At 40.3% G+C, this 19,242-nt stretch overlaps 1 protein-coding gene across 4 annotated transcripts in view; it reads left to right on the forward strand.

Moving 5' to 3' along the window:
* Tmem45a (transmembrane protein 45A) overlaps positions 1-19,242 on the forward strand; it is an 85,572-nt gene that overhangs the window by 51,998 nt on the left and 14,332 nt on the right. For 2 of the 4 annotated variants that reach the window (XM_087575230.1, XM_087575232.1), the window contains exons 1-2: positions 12,712-12,857; positions 18,309-18,501. In XM_087575230.1, coding sequence (XP_087431356.1) covers positions 18,312-18,501 — 190 coding nt within the window. In that variant the 5' untranslated portion in view covers positions 12,712-12,857; positions 18,309-18,311. 4 annotated transcript variants of the gene reach the window in all.

Genomic DNA, 19,242 nt, shown 5'->3' on the forward strand with positions numbered 1-19,242 from the left:
AGTAGCCACAGCAATGCCCTGGTTTCCCATCTGAGGAAAGTTAGGTTTCTCTCTGGAAAGATCTGAGGAGTTTGAAGGTAAAACAGGTTCTTATGGCAGTGAGTTAAGAACTTTACTTCCTTCTGTCTTTCTTTATCTTTGGATTTATGAAGTCATTTTGCTAATATCAACACTTAGGAGGAAATAAGGCAACATTAAATAATGTTTACCAAGCCATATGAAAATGCTGGAACGGTCTTGATTCCAGAATTTGGGCTTCAACAAGTCCCCTTGGAAAACCTTGAAAATGGTCATCCTGAGCCCAACCAGCCTAATTGAAAAGAATTTGTGAAGATTGGGACCCTGACATTGTAGTTTTGCTTCATTCTTGAGTATTTTGTATAGGTACCCAGTGAAATATAGTTATGTATCATTTTAGTGAAGTTTTCAAGGGTCCCTAACAGGCAACTTGTGTTAAGGACCGGATGACAATCTTATGTTCCCTCACATAATTTGAAATCTAGTAATCTGTAGAAGCTTCTATTCCTGCTCTCCTCTCCCCTAGCTTTGGTCAGTTTTGAAGTAGCTTGGTTTTATGAATGTCACATATCCTTGTGACAGGTCTTAAAGGCATGATAGGAAGATGAACAATGGCCTTCAGATGAGATGAGGCATCCTAACTTCTAGAAACCAGGCATAGGTTACTCTGTTTGGGAGACAGGATCTTATAGGTGTGATTAAAGCTTAGAGAGATCACCTGATACCCAGTAGGTCCAATGTAATCACATGATCCTCATAAGACAGCAGCAAGAGGATGAGATCTGTGGAGAATAGAGGTCAGGATCAGGGTCATAGGTTTGAAGATGCTATTCTGCTGGCCTGAAGTGTAGGCATACAGGAAGATGCTATTCTGCTGGCCTGAAGTGTAGGCATACAGGGAGATGCTATTCTGCTGGCTAGCAGAGCAGGCCTTCAAGAAGTCTCCAAAGAAAGAGAAAAGGTAAGGAAAATGATTCTCCCCTAGGGCCTTCAGAGGGGGCCTAGCCTAGCCAATCCTATAACTCTGCCTTTGAGGCCCATCCAGACTTCTGAGTCTCAGAGGGGCAAGACAGTAAACATGAGCTGTAACCTGTTAAATCAGGTATAGAAAGCGCTACTGTGTTCGTAGAAAGTATCCAAGAGCCCTGGGTTCCTTGTCTTCGACTAGGATTAGCTCTGGGTTGTTGAGATAAAGTATCAGACATCTGTAAACTCAGCAGCTGCTTTGAGGGCCAGGGCTGGATGACTAACCTCTTCCCATTTATAAATGTAACCCCCACCATAGGCTCCATCCTTTCACACAGCTGAGTTCAGTTCATACCTTCCAAGAGGAGCCAAAGACTCAGTTCCTCAAGCTCAGCCTGTGCTCTTTTGCTGCCTGCATTATGTTAGCCCTACTGGGAATGATCTTGGTTACCTTGTCATAGACATTTGTCAAAAAGTACTTCTGGAAAATAGAAATAACACAAGTTTCCTATTGCAGAGACTCAAGGCCCATTATTTACTTGAATCTCTACCCCACCTCTGTGCCAGCCAGAACTGAACATTGCCCACAACACCACATGGGCTTCAGACTTTGACTATAGGGTCTATTAATTTTCTTCTACTAGATTTGAACATGAAGCCCCCAACTCCATGCCTTTAAGATAGACCTACATCAGGATGCCCAATAGCACATTGCTTTAAGGAACCTCTATATGATTGTAGTTAGTGCAAATTTAATTACCAGAGATGACAGCCATTCATGAGGCACTGATATGATGTATGTTATATTTAGTTCAGATGGCTCACCCTCATCCTTAATTGTAATATTAAACCACAAAGATTTCTGGGTGAAATAGTTCTCACTGGAATTGAAGAAACACTCTTCCAAGTGTGTTAGTTTGTTCAATTCATTTTGATGGTATGTGTTTTATATTCTGGTAATAGGTGCACCCATTCTTGGTTGACTTCCTTTAATATAGTAATTGACTGTTGCATCTGAGATCGTTTTTCTCCTGAGAAAATATCTTGGTGTTAATAGGGTTTGAACAAGGATTTCCTAGACCAGACTTCCTTAGTTGGGAAACGAACCATGATTTTTCTTTCCAGGGGATATTATCAATATGTAAAGCTATTTTTTGGTTGTCAGAACTAAGAAAGTGTGCTGGTCACATCTAGTATGTATAGACAGGAAACCCTCTCAACATAACAATAATTCATTAGGAAGGAGAACATCCCTCTGCCACAGCAAAGGACGAACCAGTTTGACACATCAATAATTTTGCTGCTGAGTTCTGTCCTAGACTAATGATTTGTAATCTTTACTGTGCACACGAGTCACCTGGGGATCTGGTTCAAATGAGGACGAGCAATGCTAGGACTGGGGAGGGACACAATAGCCTGCTCCTCTGACAACGCCCATGTGGTGCAGGCCCTCGTAGGAAGGACTTCACTGTATTAGTGTTCTACTCGCTTTCTTACTCTATTAGGAGTCTGTCTCATGTCATAACTAGGACTAGTACTGGTGCACTAACGATTTATAGTGAATATTTTTGACAGCGTGGCTAGGTAGACAAAGGGACGAGGGTGTAAGTGGATATGCAGACAGACAAAAGCCCCAGTTTCCACCACAGCCACTTCTCAAAGAACCCTCAGAGGCACTTTTCTGATGAAAATGAAACTTTGCTCTCTGGAAACTCAGGAATATGTCAAAATCCATGCCTGGAGCATAGCAGCCGTAAATAAGCTTCAAACAAAAGTAACTGAAGGATGAGACCATGTCTGTGTGGGATTTGTCTCTTAGGCTGCTGTTCTGAGAATTGGGTGTGGAAGATCTGAACAGAAATGGTGTGAGGACAGAGGATGCCAAGCGGGCAGGTAAAGAGTCATCAAGAATGACAAGCCTACGGGGAAAGATATCAAGATGTTCTCTTTAGATGTGTCAAGGACATATGAACGTTCCTGTAGGTTTTCAACAGCCCCCTGCGGTTTCAATTTCTCCATCATACGTGCTGCTGTACAAACAAACGTTCACCACACTGGTGATTTGGGTGTGCTCTTATTTATCTATCTTTAAAGTAAATTAGTTTTGTGATACTAGATGTCTGTGACTCTGCCATAAACCAGAAGCAGTCACTTTCTTTTCTGTGTTCATAGTGAGTAATATAATCGTACTTCAGAAGCCACATCTCCATGGTAACATTTCCAAGGCTGATGAAGATACCATAACATTACTGGGACCTGCAAGGGATTCAGACACACCTTAATGCAAGGTTAACTGAAAGTGAGATTTATGTTGTCTCTAGAATATGTTACAGAAGCCCTTGAGGGGAAACCATATTCTTGGATGTTTTCAATAGAAACTAAACTTTTGTATTATGGGGTGATCTAAGGATCTGTCTTTACTGAATTAGCCAACTTTCAGTTCCTACCATGCTGTTCAACGTGTTCTATCTTCTATTATCTGACTCTAAAATAGATTTTCATTTTGAGTGCGTGCACAGTGGAAACCAAATTGAAGGCAAAGACGGTATAAAAAGGAACATCCTCAACTAGATTCAAGATATCCAAGCGAGCCTGCAGCTGATGCAATAGAGACTCACCCTTAACGGTCAAAAACCAGATACCTTATACTAAGGTTTGTGCACAAGGCTCTACCTTGCTCTACTGAATTTAATAGGTTACACCATAAGACAGGAATCGAAAGACAAGCACAATAGAATCAACAGAAGGGAGGAAGGAAAAGAGAGGAAAGGGGGGAGTAAGGGAAGGAAAGGGGGAGAGAGAAATCCATACATTTAATAAAATATACATGATGTGCATGAGGAAAAGTAATATCTGAGAAGAAATCAAGAATATACATAAAGGGAAAGATAATTATATTTTCATAATTGAAATGATGAGTATTGTTCAAATGTCAGTTTTTTCCAACTTGCTCTTTTAGGGTATCTACAATTCTAATACTCTGAGGAAATCACTGTGAGGAAATGACACTGATTTTAAAGTTTATACACAAAGAAAAATGCCCACCCCCAATAGCAAAACCAGTCTCAAAGGAGAACAGAGGCACACATATACTACTGAGCTCAAAGCAGCATTGTAAGGGGTGGGGGTCTAGTTCAGTGGCAGCATGCTTGCTTAGCAATTATAAAGGCCTTAGGTTTAATTCAGAGTACCAAGGGTGCAGGGAATGAAGCATAAAGAAAACACCAGACAGTGTAGTTGTGAAAGAACAAATACGTATCAGAACAGAAAGCTGGACAGTAGTGGGCGACTTCATCAAGAGTGAAAGAGACTAGACAGGGTGAGACCCCCTCAAGAGGCACTGAAAATGAGTACTTTTATTTCTTTTATTTAAAAGAAAGAAACCTCCTCAACAATAAAAGGACTTCTGGGGGAATAACTATCCCTGAATTCAAGCAGTATTACAGAGCAATATTGATAAAAACTGCATGGTATTGGTACAGAGACAGACAAATAGACCAGTGGAATAGAATTGAAGACCCAGAAATGAACCCACACACCTATGGTCACTTGATTTTTGACAAAGGAGCCAAAACCATCCAATGGGAAAAAGATAGCATTTTCAGCAAATGGTGCTGGTTCAAGCATGTAGAAGAATACAGATAAATCCATGCTTATCACCCTGTACAAAGCTCAAGTCCAAGTGAATCAAGGACCTCCACATTAAACCAGATACATTCAAACTAATAGAAGAAAAAGTGGGGAAGCATCTTGAACACATAGGCACTGGAAAATTTTCCTGAACAAAACACCAATTCTAAGATCAAGAATTGACAAATGGGATCTCATAAAACTGCAAAGCTTCTGTAAGAAAAAGGACACTGTTGTTAGGACAAAATGACAACCAACAAATTGGGAAAAGATCTTTACCAATTCTACAACAGATAGAGGGCTTATGTCCAAAATATACAAAGAACTCATGAAGTTAGACTGCAGGGAGACAATAACCCTATTAAAAATGGGGTTCAGAGCTAAACAAAGAATTCACAGCTGAGGAATGCCGAATGGCTGAGAAACACCTAAAGAAATGTTCAACATCTTTAGTCATAAGGGAAATGCAAATCAAAACAATCCTGAGATTTCACCTCACACCAGTGAGAATGGCTAAGTTCAAAAACTCAGGTGACAGCAGATGCTGGCGAGGATGTGGAGAAAGAGGAACACTCCTCCATTGTTGGTGGGATTGCAGACTGGTACAACCATTCTGGAAATCAGTCTGGAGGTTCCTCAGAAAATTGGACATTCCACTACCTGAGGACCCAGCTATACCTTTCTTGGGCATATACCCAAAAGATGCCCCAACATATAAAAAAGTCACGTGCTCCACTATGTTCATCGCAGCCTTATTTATTTATTTATTTATTTATTTTTAAACATTTTTTTTAATTAACGAGTATTTCTTATATACATTTCAAGTGTTATTCCCTTTCCCGGTATCCGGGCAAACATCCCCCTCCCCCCTCCCCTTCCTTATGGGTGTTCCCCTCCCAACCCTCCCCCCATTGCCGCCCTCCCCCCACCAGTCTAGTTCACTGGGGGTTCAGTCTTAGCAGGACCCAGGGCTTCCCCTTCCACTGGTGCTCTTACTAGGATATGCATTGCTACCTATGAGGTCAGAGTCCAGGGTCAGTCCATGTATAGTCTTTGGGTAGGGGCTTAGTCCCTGGAAGCTCTGGTTGCTTGGCATTGTTGTACATATGGAGTCTCGAGCCCCTTCAAGCTCTTCCAGTTCTTTCTCTGATTCCTTCAACGGGGGTCCTATTCTCAGTTCAGTGGTTTGCTGCTGGCATTCGCCTCTGTATTTGCTGTATTCTGGCTGTGTCTCTTAGGAGCGATCTACATCCAGCTCCTGTCGGTCTGCACTTCTTTGCTTCATCCATCTTGTCTAATTGGGTGCAGCCTTATTTATAATAGCCAGAAGCTGGAAAGAACCCAGATGCCCTTCAACAGAGGAATGGATACAGAAAATGTGGTACATCTACACAATGGAGTATTACTCAACTATCAAAAGCAATGACTTTATGAAATTCATAGGCAAATGGATGGAACTGGAAAATATCATCCTGAATGAGGTAACCCAATCACAGAAAAACACACATGGTATGCACTCATTGATAAGTGGCTATTAGCCCAAATGCTTGAATTACCCTAGATGCACAGAACACATGAAACTCAAGAAGGATGACCAAAATGCGAATGCTTCACTCCTTCATTAAAAGAGGAACAAAGAATACCCTTGGCAGGGAAGAGAGAGGCAAAGATTAAAACAGAGACTGAAGGAACACCCATTCAGAGCCTGCCCCACATGTGGCCCATACATATACAGCCACCAAACTAGATAAGATAGATGAAGCAAAGAAGTGCAGGCAGACAGGAGCCGGATGTAGATCGCTCCTGAGAGACACAGCCAGAATACAGCAAATACAGAGGCGAATGCCAGCAGCAAACCACTGAACTGAGAATCGGACCCCCGTTGAAGGAATCAGAGAAAGAACTGGAAGAGCTTGAAGGGGCTCGAGACCCCATATGAACAACAATGCCAAGCAACCAGAGCTTCCAGGGACTAAGCCACTACCTAAAGACTATACATGGACTGACCCTGGACTCTGACCTCATAGGTAGCAATGAATATCCTAGTAAGAGCACCAGTGGAAGGGGAAGCCCTGGGTCCTGCTAAGACTGAACCCCCAGTGAACTAGACTGGTGGGGGGAGGGCGGCAATGGGGGGAGGGTTGGGAGGGGAACACCCATAAAGAAGGGGAGGGGGAGGGGGATGTTTGCCCGGAAACCGGGAAAGGGAATAACACTCGAAATGTATATAAGAAATACTCAAGTTAATAAAGATGAAAAAGAAAGAAAGAAAGAGAGAAAGAAAGAAAGAAAGAAAGAGAGAGAAAGAAAGAAGGAAGGAAACCTTAAGCAAATAATATGGACTGTGAGTTCTGTAGCTAGTGGAAGTGTTTGCCCTACTGTTTTGTGCTTTTCACTTACAAAAAAAAAAATTACTAGACTATTCTAAAGCAGTTTTACGTTTGTAGAAAGCTATGCAGAAATGACCCTCTACACATCGTCCTCACTAAAGTCTTGCAGTTGTGTGGTGCATTTGTGCAATGAACTGACAATTGTGTGTTGTTGTATATGTAACAGTGCAGTTTTTGTTTTTAAGTTCTTTGACCTTTGAGGGATGTGTAGTGTCATGTATCCACAACTACAGTATATTATAATGATATTTAATAAACATAAATAGCACATCTATTTATTCGCCCCTTTTCCTTCTGATGTAATGGCAACCGCTGACCTCTTTACTACACCCACAGGCTTATCTTTTCCCAACAATCACATTGGTAGACTGATAAAAATCTGTAGTTTTTCACACTGGCAGCTTCAATTAATTATATGCATTTATGTCCATGTCTTCTTTTTTTCTTTCTTTTCGAAAATTTAATTTATAAATTAGCCACACCAAGAGGGTAAAGTAATAACTGATGAAATAGTTATACCAATATATGCAATAAAATCACTTAAAATTATGAATTGTTGGCTTCTGGAACTTTGTATAAAATCTTCTGAGATTGCAGTTGACTGAAGATATCTTGCGCTACAGAAACTAGAACCTGTAATGGGAGAGACTGCCCTCAAAGGTTAGGCTTTTAAGACTGAGTGGCAGCCTCCAGAGATTTGGACAGCTGGGCCAATAAAATTATTCTTTTAAATTTAGAGAGCACTTTTTATTTGTTATTTGTTTGTTTGAGACAGGATCTTTCTATGCAGTCCTGGCTGTTCTAGAGCTTGCTGTGAGCCAGGTTTACCTTTAATTCACAAATATGCACCACTACCACCCCTATGACTGTGTTTTAAAAACCGAAATATTTGGGACCGTCCCACAGGCCTTCTTTTTTTGTTGTTGTTTTGGTGAGACAGGATCTTGGCAGGGGAGATTGCTCCACACACATAAAGTGCTGGCCAAGCAAATATGAGAAGTCTGAAGCCCCAGAAGTCATAACGAAGGGTGCTGTAGCAGGTATGGGTAGTCCCAGTATTCCCGCAGAGAGATAGGAGGCCGAGACAGAACTATCCGAGACACTCGCAGGCCATCTCCCTACCCAAAGTCCTGGGTCTCCATTCTCTTGCCTTCATTTTCTCCACTTGTGATCACAGAACAAGTCACAGCTGTAGAAGGGAGGGAGGAATTACAAAAGGAAAGACTTCATGGAGGAAGTGGTAGAGACAGAGGGAAGGACCTTCTAGTAGGAACTGACGATACAGATATACTCATTGTTTGGTTTCTTTGGGTCTCTTCTTTGTGCCATGCATTCCTTAGGTCCTGAATAACAGTAGCATTGTACTTTACTTCACAAAGGCTCAAATACCAAGGTCAGGCAACCAAAGCTGTCCTCTGACACCTGAAGGCTTAGTTCTGATCACTGAATAATGCTGAATCATCAGTACCTATGTACTGCTTTTCTTACGCATTTGCGCAACGAAAGACATCAAGTTAGTCTTGAGGTGTTGGCAGTCATGAACAAAACAGTTAATAACATTCATGTGTAGGTTTTCAAGTGGATAAAAACTCCCAATTTATTTAAGTAAACGTCGTAAGCACAAATCTGGATCATACAGGGGAGAAGCTGCCAATCTGTCTTCGGAAGCAGCTGTGTGGTTTGAGAGATTCTTCACAGCCTCGACAGTATTTTACGTTGTTAGCATTTTGGATTAGCGTTTTTTAAAAATAAGTGCATGCTAGCATAACGCTGCTGTTCTCCTTTGTAACCTCCCGTTGAGCATCTTTTTTACATGTTAATTTGTGATCCGTATGCTTTCTTTGATGAAATGAATGTTCAGATATTGCCCAGTTTTGTTGAATCCCAAGTTTCTTTAAATATTTTAGAGACAAAATCTTAGTCAGATTTTTTTTTTTTCAATCGTTTTTCCTCTCTGGCCTACCACCCATTCTTTTAGGAGTTTTGCACAGACAGCGTCTCATTTTAATGACATCTAATCCACCCACCTTTTTGTTTCCTGGATTGTTCTCTTGGTATTTGTATTACTGGAATTGTTTAAAGGAGAAATAGACAGTTCATAATTAGAGGGGGAATACGTTACACTGGATTGAGAGAGAGCTCAGTAGTTCAAACGACCATCTCCGTGCTGCAGAGAGAAAGCCTCAGTACTCGCTCAGTGTAGGGAGGTATGAACCTCAGTGGGAGAAGGATCAGTGATGCAGTCGGAGTGGTCAGCGGAGGCTCTGGCTGAGTTTGTGCTGGACGGATGGAGATGCTGGAGTTGAACACTGCAGGTGACAGCCATAGCAACCCGCACAACTGCTCGGGAAGGATGAAGCTTGTGCTTGCTAATTTCCATTCCAACCTAGAAATAAACCCACAAACTGCTCAGCTGTTTATGAGTGCTACTGGATGCAAAGTGTCCTGAGAAGGACAGCCTTTGCTCGTCATGGTTGAACACTGAAATGAGAGTTATGTCCTAAGACATAAGTAACCGAGACAAGGGTAACTTCTGTCCTTGTCTCTACTAGATCATGTATTTCCTTGTTTTTTGCTTGTTTCTTTGTATGTCATTTAGTTTGTTACCATATTGTGTATGGAATCTAGGGTCTCAAATACAGATAAGCAAGCACTCTCTGACTGTGCTATATCCCAAGCCCCTTACTTGTTTGTTTATATTTTGGGTCAGGATCTCACTAAGTTTGCCAAGCTGGTCTCTCTAATTCACTCTGTAACTGAACTCAGCTTTGAAAGGCTTTTCTTCTTGTTTTCTTTTTCTTTCTTTCTTTCTTTCTTTCTTTCTTTCTTTCTTTCTTTCTTTCTCTCTCTCTTTCTTTCTCTCTTCCTTCCTTCCTTCCTTCCTTTCTTTCTTTCTTTCTTTCTCTCTTTTCTCCTCTTCCTCCTCTTCTTCCTCCTCCTCCTCTTCTTCTTCTTTTGTGCTGGCTAGTTATTTTGTCAACTTGCCACAAACCTAGACATATCTGGGAAGAGGGAATCACAGTTGATGAATTATCTCTACCAGATTGGCCTGTACGCATGTCTGTGAGGCAGTTGTGTTTTGTTTGGTTTGGTTTTAATTAGTGATTGATGTTGTAGGGTCATCCCACTGTGGGAGGTACCACCCCTGGGCAGATGGTCTTGAGTTGTATAAAAAAGCAGGCTGAGCAAGACATAACAAAGCAGTAAGTTTCTCCATGATTCTTGCCTCTGTTCTCCTTCAGTCCCTGCCCTTGATTTCCCTCAGTAATCAACTATGACTGAGATGTATAAGCTAAGTAATACTTCCTTTCCAAGTGGCTTTTGGTCCTGGAGTTTATTATAGTAATAGAAAACAAACCAGGACATTTTGGGTTCTTTGTTTTTTATTACTACTGTTGGGGTTTCGGGTTTGGGGGAGGGGGCGGGGTTAGGGAGAGGAGGTTGAATGTATAACCTTATGCATGCTGAGCATGCGCTCTACCATTGACTCATGCAATCTAGTCTTACCTGCCTTGTTTGTTCGTTTGCTTGCTTTACATTCTGTTCTGAGAAAGGATCTTGCTAAGGATCTGCCACTGAATTTACAACTTTCCTGCTTCAGCCTCCTACATAGCTGAAATCTCAAGTCTGAGCTAAAAGCTAGGGCAAGTTGATTTTCCTATATATATCTGTGCAGGGAAATGCATTTGCTATTTGCTCCATGTTGAACTCGTCTGTAAACAGAAGTAAGTGTGAGAAAGGTATGTGAGCATTGTGGGGGTGGGTAGGACCGGGTAGATATGGAAATTATATTAACTTTTCTAAAGGTTAAGCATCTCACAGTAAGATAAATGAGTCTTAATTTGACTTCATCACTATTTACACCAGGGAGAGAAGAGTATATTGTCTTTATTTTTCCTAAGAATTGGCACAGTTGAGTAATCTAAACATAATTACTCAGTCTTTGGAAACATTGGTATTTGATCCTAAGATCAGATTAGGTAGCTGTTAGAACTCATTGAGTAATTCTCTGTTACTCTTAAAATATTTTACTGTGTTTATTTGTGTGTGGGTGTCTGTCTGTGTGTGGGTGTGCCACAGTGCGTGTGTGCATCCTGGAGAACAACCTGCAAGGCTCAGTTCTTTTCACTCACCTTGTGGGTATCAGGAATAAACTCAGGTCGTCAGCCTTGGCAACAGGGACCTTTACCTGCTGAGTAATCTCTCCAGCTCCTTCTCCCCTACTCCCCGCCCTGCCCCATGCAGTAGATAATCAGAAATTATTCTTCTTAATTTGAAGTAACCTTCTACCCACAGACAAGTCTTCATCCTAATTCATCTCTTTTTCCTTCCTCCAAAAGCCTTTAGTAGGATCTATTGAACGCTCTACTGCTATGGGTTCATCTTCAGCAGACTCCACTAATAAGTGAAATCATACTTTATTTTTTTATAATATCTATCCTGCTTCTTGAATCATGAAATCTCATGGGTTCATCCATGTTCTTGTAAGTGACTGGATTATTTTTTCTAGCTGAGTAGTACTTGAGGTGTATATATACACACACATTTTTCATTTTTTATTTTATTTATCTTTTTGGATATGCATGCCAGTATGTACACATAAATGCAAATGCTCATAGAGGACCAAGACAGCCAGATCCCCTGGAAGTGGAATCAAAGGTGGTTATGAGCTGCCTGCTGTGGGTGTTGAGAATTGAACTCTGGTCCTCTTGGAGAGCAATGAGCGCTCTTGGGTCCTGAGCCATCTCTTCAGCCCTGTCTTTATCCATTCATGTGTTGAAGGTTACTTAGGTTGATTTCATGTCTGAGCTACTGGGAACAGGGCAGCAGGTAGCATGAATGAACATGTCTCTTTGACATACTTATTTTTATTTTTACTTTATTTTATTAGTTATATTTGACTTCATTTTACTTCCTTTAAATATACATGTAGCGTGGGATTACTGGATCATATAGCTACATGGCTTTCTATGATGTCCATGCTAATTTACATTCCTGTCAAGAGTTCATAAGGGTTCTGCTTAGGTCACACTGTGTCAGGATGCTGCCCTTGCCCTGTGTCATCTTGGGTTATTATTCCCTTCATTGCTTTACAATGACTTCTTTGACTATATACTCTTCTAAGATAGAACCTTGTCCCCATTTTAAGTGTGCCAGCTTCTTAATTCTCATATAACCTGTGACCAACCTGTTCGTAAAAAATACAGTTTTTCAGTTCTGCTGTTTCAGCTCTCTGAGGTGAAAGCTGTGCCTATCACCTAGTAGGTACCCTGAACACCTGAGTTGCTATTGTGCAATACAGCCAATGATTAGGCTTAGTGTTCCATATCCTTTGAGCCATAGGTGCTGACCTACAGTAGTTTTTGTTTCTTTATTCCTATAGCTTGAGTGCGTCTGTGACCCAATCCTGACATCTGTGGCAATCTCTTTCTTGAGGCACTGCACATTGGGAGCTGATTTATCTTTTTGGAACTTCGAGCACACAATTAAATATTATTGCTATAATTATTTTTTTTTGTCTCCTACTTGTTTTTATGTTCCAAAAGAGAGGTTGTGTGACCCACAGAGCAGGTAGCACATGGCTCAGGCTAGGATCGTGGTAGGCGGGAGGTGGAATGTTCACAAGGGTGTGTTTCTTGGCTTTAACTGCACTGTGACACAATGGGAAACTTAACTGCTTGACTTCATGCTGGAATGACAAGCACATAAGATTAGTGTCAAAGCAACGGGAGGAGGCAGCAATAGATATAGAGGCGTTCAGCAACTGCTTTTCCCTTTCGACTCTGGATCCACTTATTTACGTCCTGACTAGAAGACAACTGGGTTGCACTTGACTTTGAGCACGGTGTTAAGGTAAGGATAATTTAAGAAAATTTCTTCAAAACGGTTTACATGAGGGAGATAAAGTGCTAATAGGGAATGATGGTTGATCAAGAAATTTCAAAGCTACATCTGTTTACATCACTTTTTTTTGAATGAGACCAATAAGTGAACTTCAAGAAATAGCTGAGTACGTGTGTGTGTGTGTGTGTGTGTGTGTGTGTGTGTATGTGTGTGTGAATTAAAAGTTACAAATGTGCCCCAAAATATGAATCACTAAGACACAAATTCAATATGTTTTTGCTTATGGCTCAAGATAAAATTGTAGTGTATGTTCTGTCTTATAATAATATTTTCTTTATATTGAATCAAGCTGTTTGTGATTCTGCCAAGAAAACTGCTAAATCCTTTACTCTTGGCAGAGTTTCCTCTCTTCATTCTATTCACAGGGCAAGCCTGTGGGTTTGTGTGGCTGTAGCACATGTGCTTTACAATAGAACATTGCTCCTTAGTACCAGAGTTTAAAAATGTATCTTTTGGTGCTGAGTCTCTCTCTCTCCTCCCTCTCTCTCTCTCTCTCTCTGTTTGTGTATGTGTGTGTGTGTGCGCGCGCACGTGCACACGCATGTGTGTTAGTACCAATAAAAATTATCTAGTGGGATATGAGGAGGGTGTGAATTTTGTTATTTTTTGTTTGGTAGGTTGGTTGGTTATTTGATGTTACTAAGAATGATAGGTCTCTTTGTATGGGAGAAGAATCTGAATTTTAGAATGATGGAGAGATCTGGAGGGCAGTGATTGAACTTGCAGATAGAAGTGAAGTTCAAGAGGAAGGGTCTTTTTATTTTCTGCCCCTTTGATTACCACTGCTGCCTGGCAAGTTCAACTTTGTGAGTGAGGAAGGAAACCCAATGTTTTTTATAGAAGGTGCTTGTTTTGGGGTTCAGAGCACATCAGACTCTGGTATTGTATTAGGCTTTTACAAGGAATAAGTTACATTAGCAGGGATCTGTAGACCAGAAAACAGAGGACAGGTGGTTTCTATAAGAGAAAAGCCAAGAGATGTATTTGAGGATGTAGGCATTTTCTCTTTCCAACATGAAAGTGAAGTGAAATTTTTCCCATTTTAATCACTAAGAATGACTCTGTGTGTGTGTGTGTGTGTGTGTGTGTGTGTGTGTGTGTGTGTGTGTGTGTATGTGTGCGTGCGCGCGCGCACGCGCGCTGGGTTCTTTTGCTGGGCAAATATCATGATTGCTATGTCTTTATTTTGCTGAGTCTTTTTAAAAACAACAGCATCTGAACCATCAAATTGTTTTTAGAATAAAAGGACAGTGGCATTCTGACTGAATTAGGAAGGGCTCATTTCTTTTGCCCTCTGTGATCATGTGATATCCATTAAAACCATTTTGTGACTCCTCGTTTGTTATGTCCCCTATTACAGCCCAGTACTGTGATAGAATGCAAAGGCCCACTTACTCTCATCATGGAGACAAGCCAGGAAGACTATGACCTAGGCTTATACATTCAGAAAGGCCTGGATTTTAAAATTCCCTGTGAACTATTACTCGCTTACTTATATGTTAAGTATATTCAGCAATCCCAAAGCTGGACGTCAGCTATAATATGCCCTTTATCCCCCTCTTTGGGATTATCTTACATTTCCTCATATCCTGGGGCCTCAAGATAATAGAACTGATTTAGGCTCTTAATTTCTGAGCGTTCCTGACATCTTATTACGTAGCAAGTCTTTCATAGCATGGTGATGTCGTTCTATAGATTAAAGAGAAGAACATATCTTCTACAATCACAGAAAGAATTTATTAAAGGGTCAATGCTTTGAGAAAGTAAGAACGGGAGCCATCTCTGCTTGGATGAGACAAGATTTCTCAAGCAGATGGTATTGAAGTGGCTAAGGAGAGTCACCTAAGTTAGGGACAGTGGAGAGTTGATATTAACCCTCCCAGGTGATACTTTTCAACAGTTAAGTTATTTTTAGGGAAATAGTCAAAGTCCAAGATAATTTTCATATTTTTTATTCTGGCAGGTGAGTGAATAGCAGTGAGCGTTGTTAACCAATAGGTAATGAATAAAGATATTCTCTGACCATGGGCAGATAGACAGAGCTGATTTGTTCTGTTTGGGGCATGTTGAATACGAGATGGCCTTTGAGGCATCAGAGTGGAGATGTTTTGTGATGAAATAATCTTGTTTGTAAGAAGAGCTGAGTGACTCCTACCAATTTAGAGGTTTATAGTGTTTAGATAGTATCTAGGATTTAGAAGGAAATGGCAGAAAACACTTATGACCTCCGCTCTTGAGGAATTTATTTAAATACCATAGAAGATCCCAGGAACTCTTTGACATTTATGCTTGCCAAAATAATTCTGTAGAATGCTTCTTGTTTTTTTGTAGTCAGTATTCGAGAAGAGGTAGATATTCATGCTAACTTTTAATTTTTGTTCACTTAAATTTTATTTTTGAGATTATTATAGAATCACAGCATTTCTCCTTTCCACTTGCTACCTCCAAGCTCTTCCAAATACCCCTCTCCACTCTCCTTCAAATTCATGGCTTCTGTCTTTCACTAATTGTTGTTACGTGCATGTGTGTATATGTATAACCTGTTCGGTCCATATAATGTTTCTTGTGCGTATGCTTTCAGGGTTAATCATTTGGTACTGAACAACCAATTTCTGTGCTCTTCTCTGGGGACCTCATCTACCCTGCTCCCAGCTTTACTTCGTTGCCTCTGGTTCTCTGAGTAGGACTGAGGCCCTGTGGACTCTATCACTTCTGCATGTCCATTGGTTTGTCTCTGTTCAGTGCACTTTTGAGAAGTCCTTCATTCTTTTTTACCTGTCACTTCTCTTTACCTTTTTATTTTGTTTTGTTTTGCATCACTTTCTTTTTAGTATAGGGGTTCTCCACCTTCCTAATGCTGTTGGCCCTTTAATATAGTTCTTTATGTTGTTGTGACCCCCACCACCATGAAATTATTTTTGTTGCTACTTCATAACTATAATTTTACTACTGTAATGTAAATATCTGATATTTCAGATGGTCTTAGGTGACTCCAGTGAATAGATCACTTGACCCCCAACCTCAGGTTGAGAACCACTGTGCTACTCATTTGCAGTAAAGGATAGTACAGGCTGTTTAATAGTTATGTGGAGTAATTGCTTAGAAGTGGGTACTATTATTGGTCCCACTTTACAAAGGTAGAAACTCAGACACTGAAAGGTTAAGTAACTTACCCAAAGCCACAAAGGTAACAGGTGATAAAGAGGTCTTCAGACCTACCCTCATTTTTAAAACTTTAGACTTAGTTTTAGTTGTTACTGGGGGAGACCGGTGTGTGGAGGGTGTGCCACGATGCATCTGTGGGTCTGCGGACAGCTTTGTGAAAGCTGTCCCATGCAGTACTGTAGAATCACCAGGGTTCTAGGATCCAACTCATGTTGGCAGGCTTGTGTAGCACATGCTTTGCCCCTTAGCCACAGAGTCCTGCTGTCCCTCCATGTTCACCCATTATTTTCAATAAATACATTACTGGTTATTTGAAATCTGTACTTTTAATGTCTGCGTAACTTCCTTAAGCATTTTCTTAGTTCTTTGACTTATGTATTGTTTTTATTTGTTCTTAAATTTCAAAACTTTTAGTTTTAATCCAGAATCTTAAATGTTCTAGGAACTCCTACAAACAAGTTTATTATATTAAGGAGGAACAAAATGTTTCAAGATCCTTAAATGATATAAAATTCTTTACTTAAAAAGGGGGGGATGTATAGTCTGGGTGGGTTTCTGAGTTCTTCACAGCAGTATTTTGCAATCTCGTATAGTTGTCTGACCCAGACCAACAGGCAGAATCAACAGCTCATGGGGGTTAGGTTGCTAAATGGGAGCCCATCAGAGCAGAAATTCCATGTATCATTAAGGTCTTCATGTTCTTTTTAATAACAAAGAACTGAAGTTAGATGTCCAAAACATGCTAAGTTAAGTATATGGTTTAAACTATAGCACAGAGTGAGAGTTAGGACCAGAACCTGTACTTAGAGATGTATAATGTCGTCTGACTCTAGGGAGGTTTGGGTGACTCCAGGGTGTGTGAAGTCAGCATACACAGGATAAGGTATGTGGGGCAGCCTCATGGTTTCCTTTAGATCAACCCTTTAAGCCAGAGGGGAGTAACGCAAACTAAGAAGTTCACCCAAATAGGGATCTCAGTCTCCAAGACTAGGAATACCATGAAATCCTCCTTGTGAGTTTGCTTAGATCCGACTCTTAGATGTACAGGATGATTTTGGACTCTAGTTTCATCGTTCTGTTAATACTACAGTGAATATGCTTGAGAGAAGGACTTCCCAAATATTTAAAAACCCACGTTATTCAAGACTGCTTTATGCTGTTGACTGAACCCAGATTGTATTTCTGCTTCTTCGTTAGACTGTAGCAAGAATGTGAGCAAAGTGTATGATGTCATTTGGTTCATCAGGCTGTGTTGTTCTAAAAGTAAACCTCGAAGTTTCAATGGTCTGTGTTAACAAAGGGACACACACAAACTCAAACACATACTTGTGCACATACGTGACTGCGTGCACACACATATGTGCAAAATATGTGAGTCAGGCTGGCTGCCCATCTTTGTGCAACAGACATGTCCCACAAAAGTAGCTGAGGCAAGAGAACTAAGTTGTTCACGTAGACTTAAGTGACTCAGCTTGAGAGTGACACATACCAACGCTTTGCTTTGCAACTGGCCAGGATTACAAACATGATTCAAACCCAGCTGGATGAGATGACTGGACGCTATGCCGAAGAAGAACATATAAATGTTTCATGAATCCTACCAGTCTTAAAAAATTCTTGGTCCTTGCTCCATTAAAATTATTTACTTTAAAATCTATAGGCAGTATCACATCTTTTTAAATTTTTGAACTTATTAAAAATTTAAACTCTTTTTTTTTCCTTTTCTTTTTTTTCGGAGCTGGGGACCAAACTCAGGGCCTTGCGCTTGCTAGACAGGCGCTCTACCACTGAGCTAAATCCCCAACCCCAAAATTTTAAACTCTTTAAACTTTTCCAAACTTTCATGTTGTTTTCCCTCATGCTTAAAGGGCGTGTATATGATATGGTACATATTGTGTTTGGAAGAAATCAAAACATTCTACTTCTCAATTGTAAGGTCTCCACAAGTCATTTAACTTCTCCAAACCCACCTCTCATTTGAAAATTGGGTAAAGATTTCTCATCTATGGGTGAATTTCAAAAATTAGGGTAAGGATGACATTTAAAACTCTTGACACGGTGCCTAATCCATGACAAATGTCAAGACATGCAAATTTTTGTTTTACTTTTATTTGAATTGCCAGTCTTAGAGTAGGATTTACAATATGCTCATAATCCTCTCACAGCAGTAGATCTTGTAGGAACAGAAATATTTTTGCTGAGTTCAAGTGAAATGTCTATTTCTTATACTTGTAGGTCATGGGGAGTTTCATAGGTCATGCTCTCCCTGGGACTTTCTTCATCATGATGGGCTTTTGGTGGACTACAAAGAACATTCTGAAATCTGTCTACAAAAAACACACTCGAACCTGCTATCTGAATTCTAAAACATTATTACGTCGAATAGAGATTTGGGAAGGAGTTGTTGTGGTTATAATGGCTCTTACTGGTAAGTAGACCATTCATGGCCATATTCTGTTTTCTCCTTTTGAGCATCTCATGAGCAAAAAAAAAAAAAAAAAATCAGTACAAGATTGGGAATTTTGTATTACTCTGTTGGTTAGTACTTAACCCAATTATAAATTACAACTGTCATAATCTTAGGAAAGTGACACATTTCATAATTATTCAAAAGCCTAATGAGTATTTAATTTGTATACGCAGTCAAGTGAATTTCCTTTTATCAGTGGGAACCTATGACATAACTTGATACAAGTTGTTATGATCCCTCAAAGAGTAATCTTTAAGAAACCATTTTGTAGGGGGTTGGGGATTTAGCTCAGTGGTAGAGTGCTTGCCTAGCAAGCGCAAGGCCCTGGGTTCAGCTCCCAGCTCTGAAAAAAAAAAAAAAGAAACCATTTTGGAAATTATACAAAAATAATAAAAGTTATGGGAAATCTCCAATAATAAATCATTTTGTAGAGATAGGGATTAGGCTTGAAGGACATCTTGCTTCATGCATAGCCACCTTATTTCTTGAGTTGGACAGGTAACCTTTAACTTCAGTGCCTTCCATTGTTATTGAGCATTCTACAAAAACGTTCTGCAGTTTTACAGAACGCCTGTAGCTGCTCTTTTGTAAAAGGCAACATCTCTAATTTCCCCACTGATTCTTTTCATTCATGTCAATAGGATTTTGTTATGATCAAATTGCAAAGTAACCATTTCCAAAACGACTTTTCTTGCCCAT

Source organism: Rattus norvegicus, chromosome 11 (assembly GCF_021556685.1).
Source record: "Rattus norvegicus strain SHRSP/BbbUtx chromosome 11, alternate assembly SHRSP_T2T, whole genome shotgun sequence".
Taxonomy (NCBI): Eukaryota; Metazoa; Chordata; class Mammalia; order Rodentia; family Muridae; genus Rattus; species Rattus norvegicus.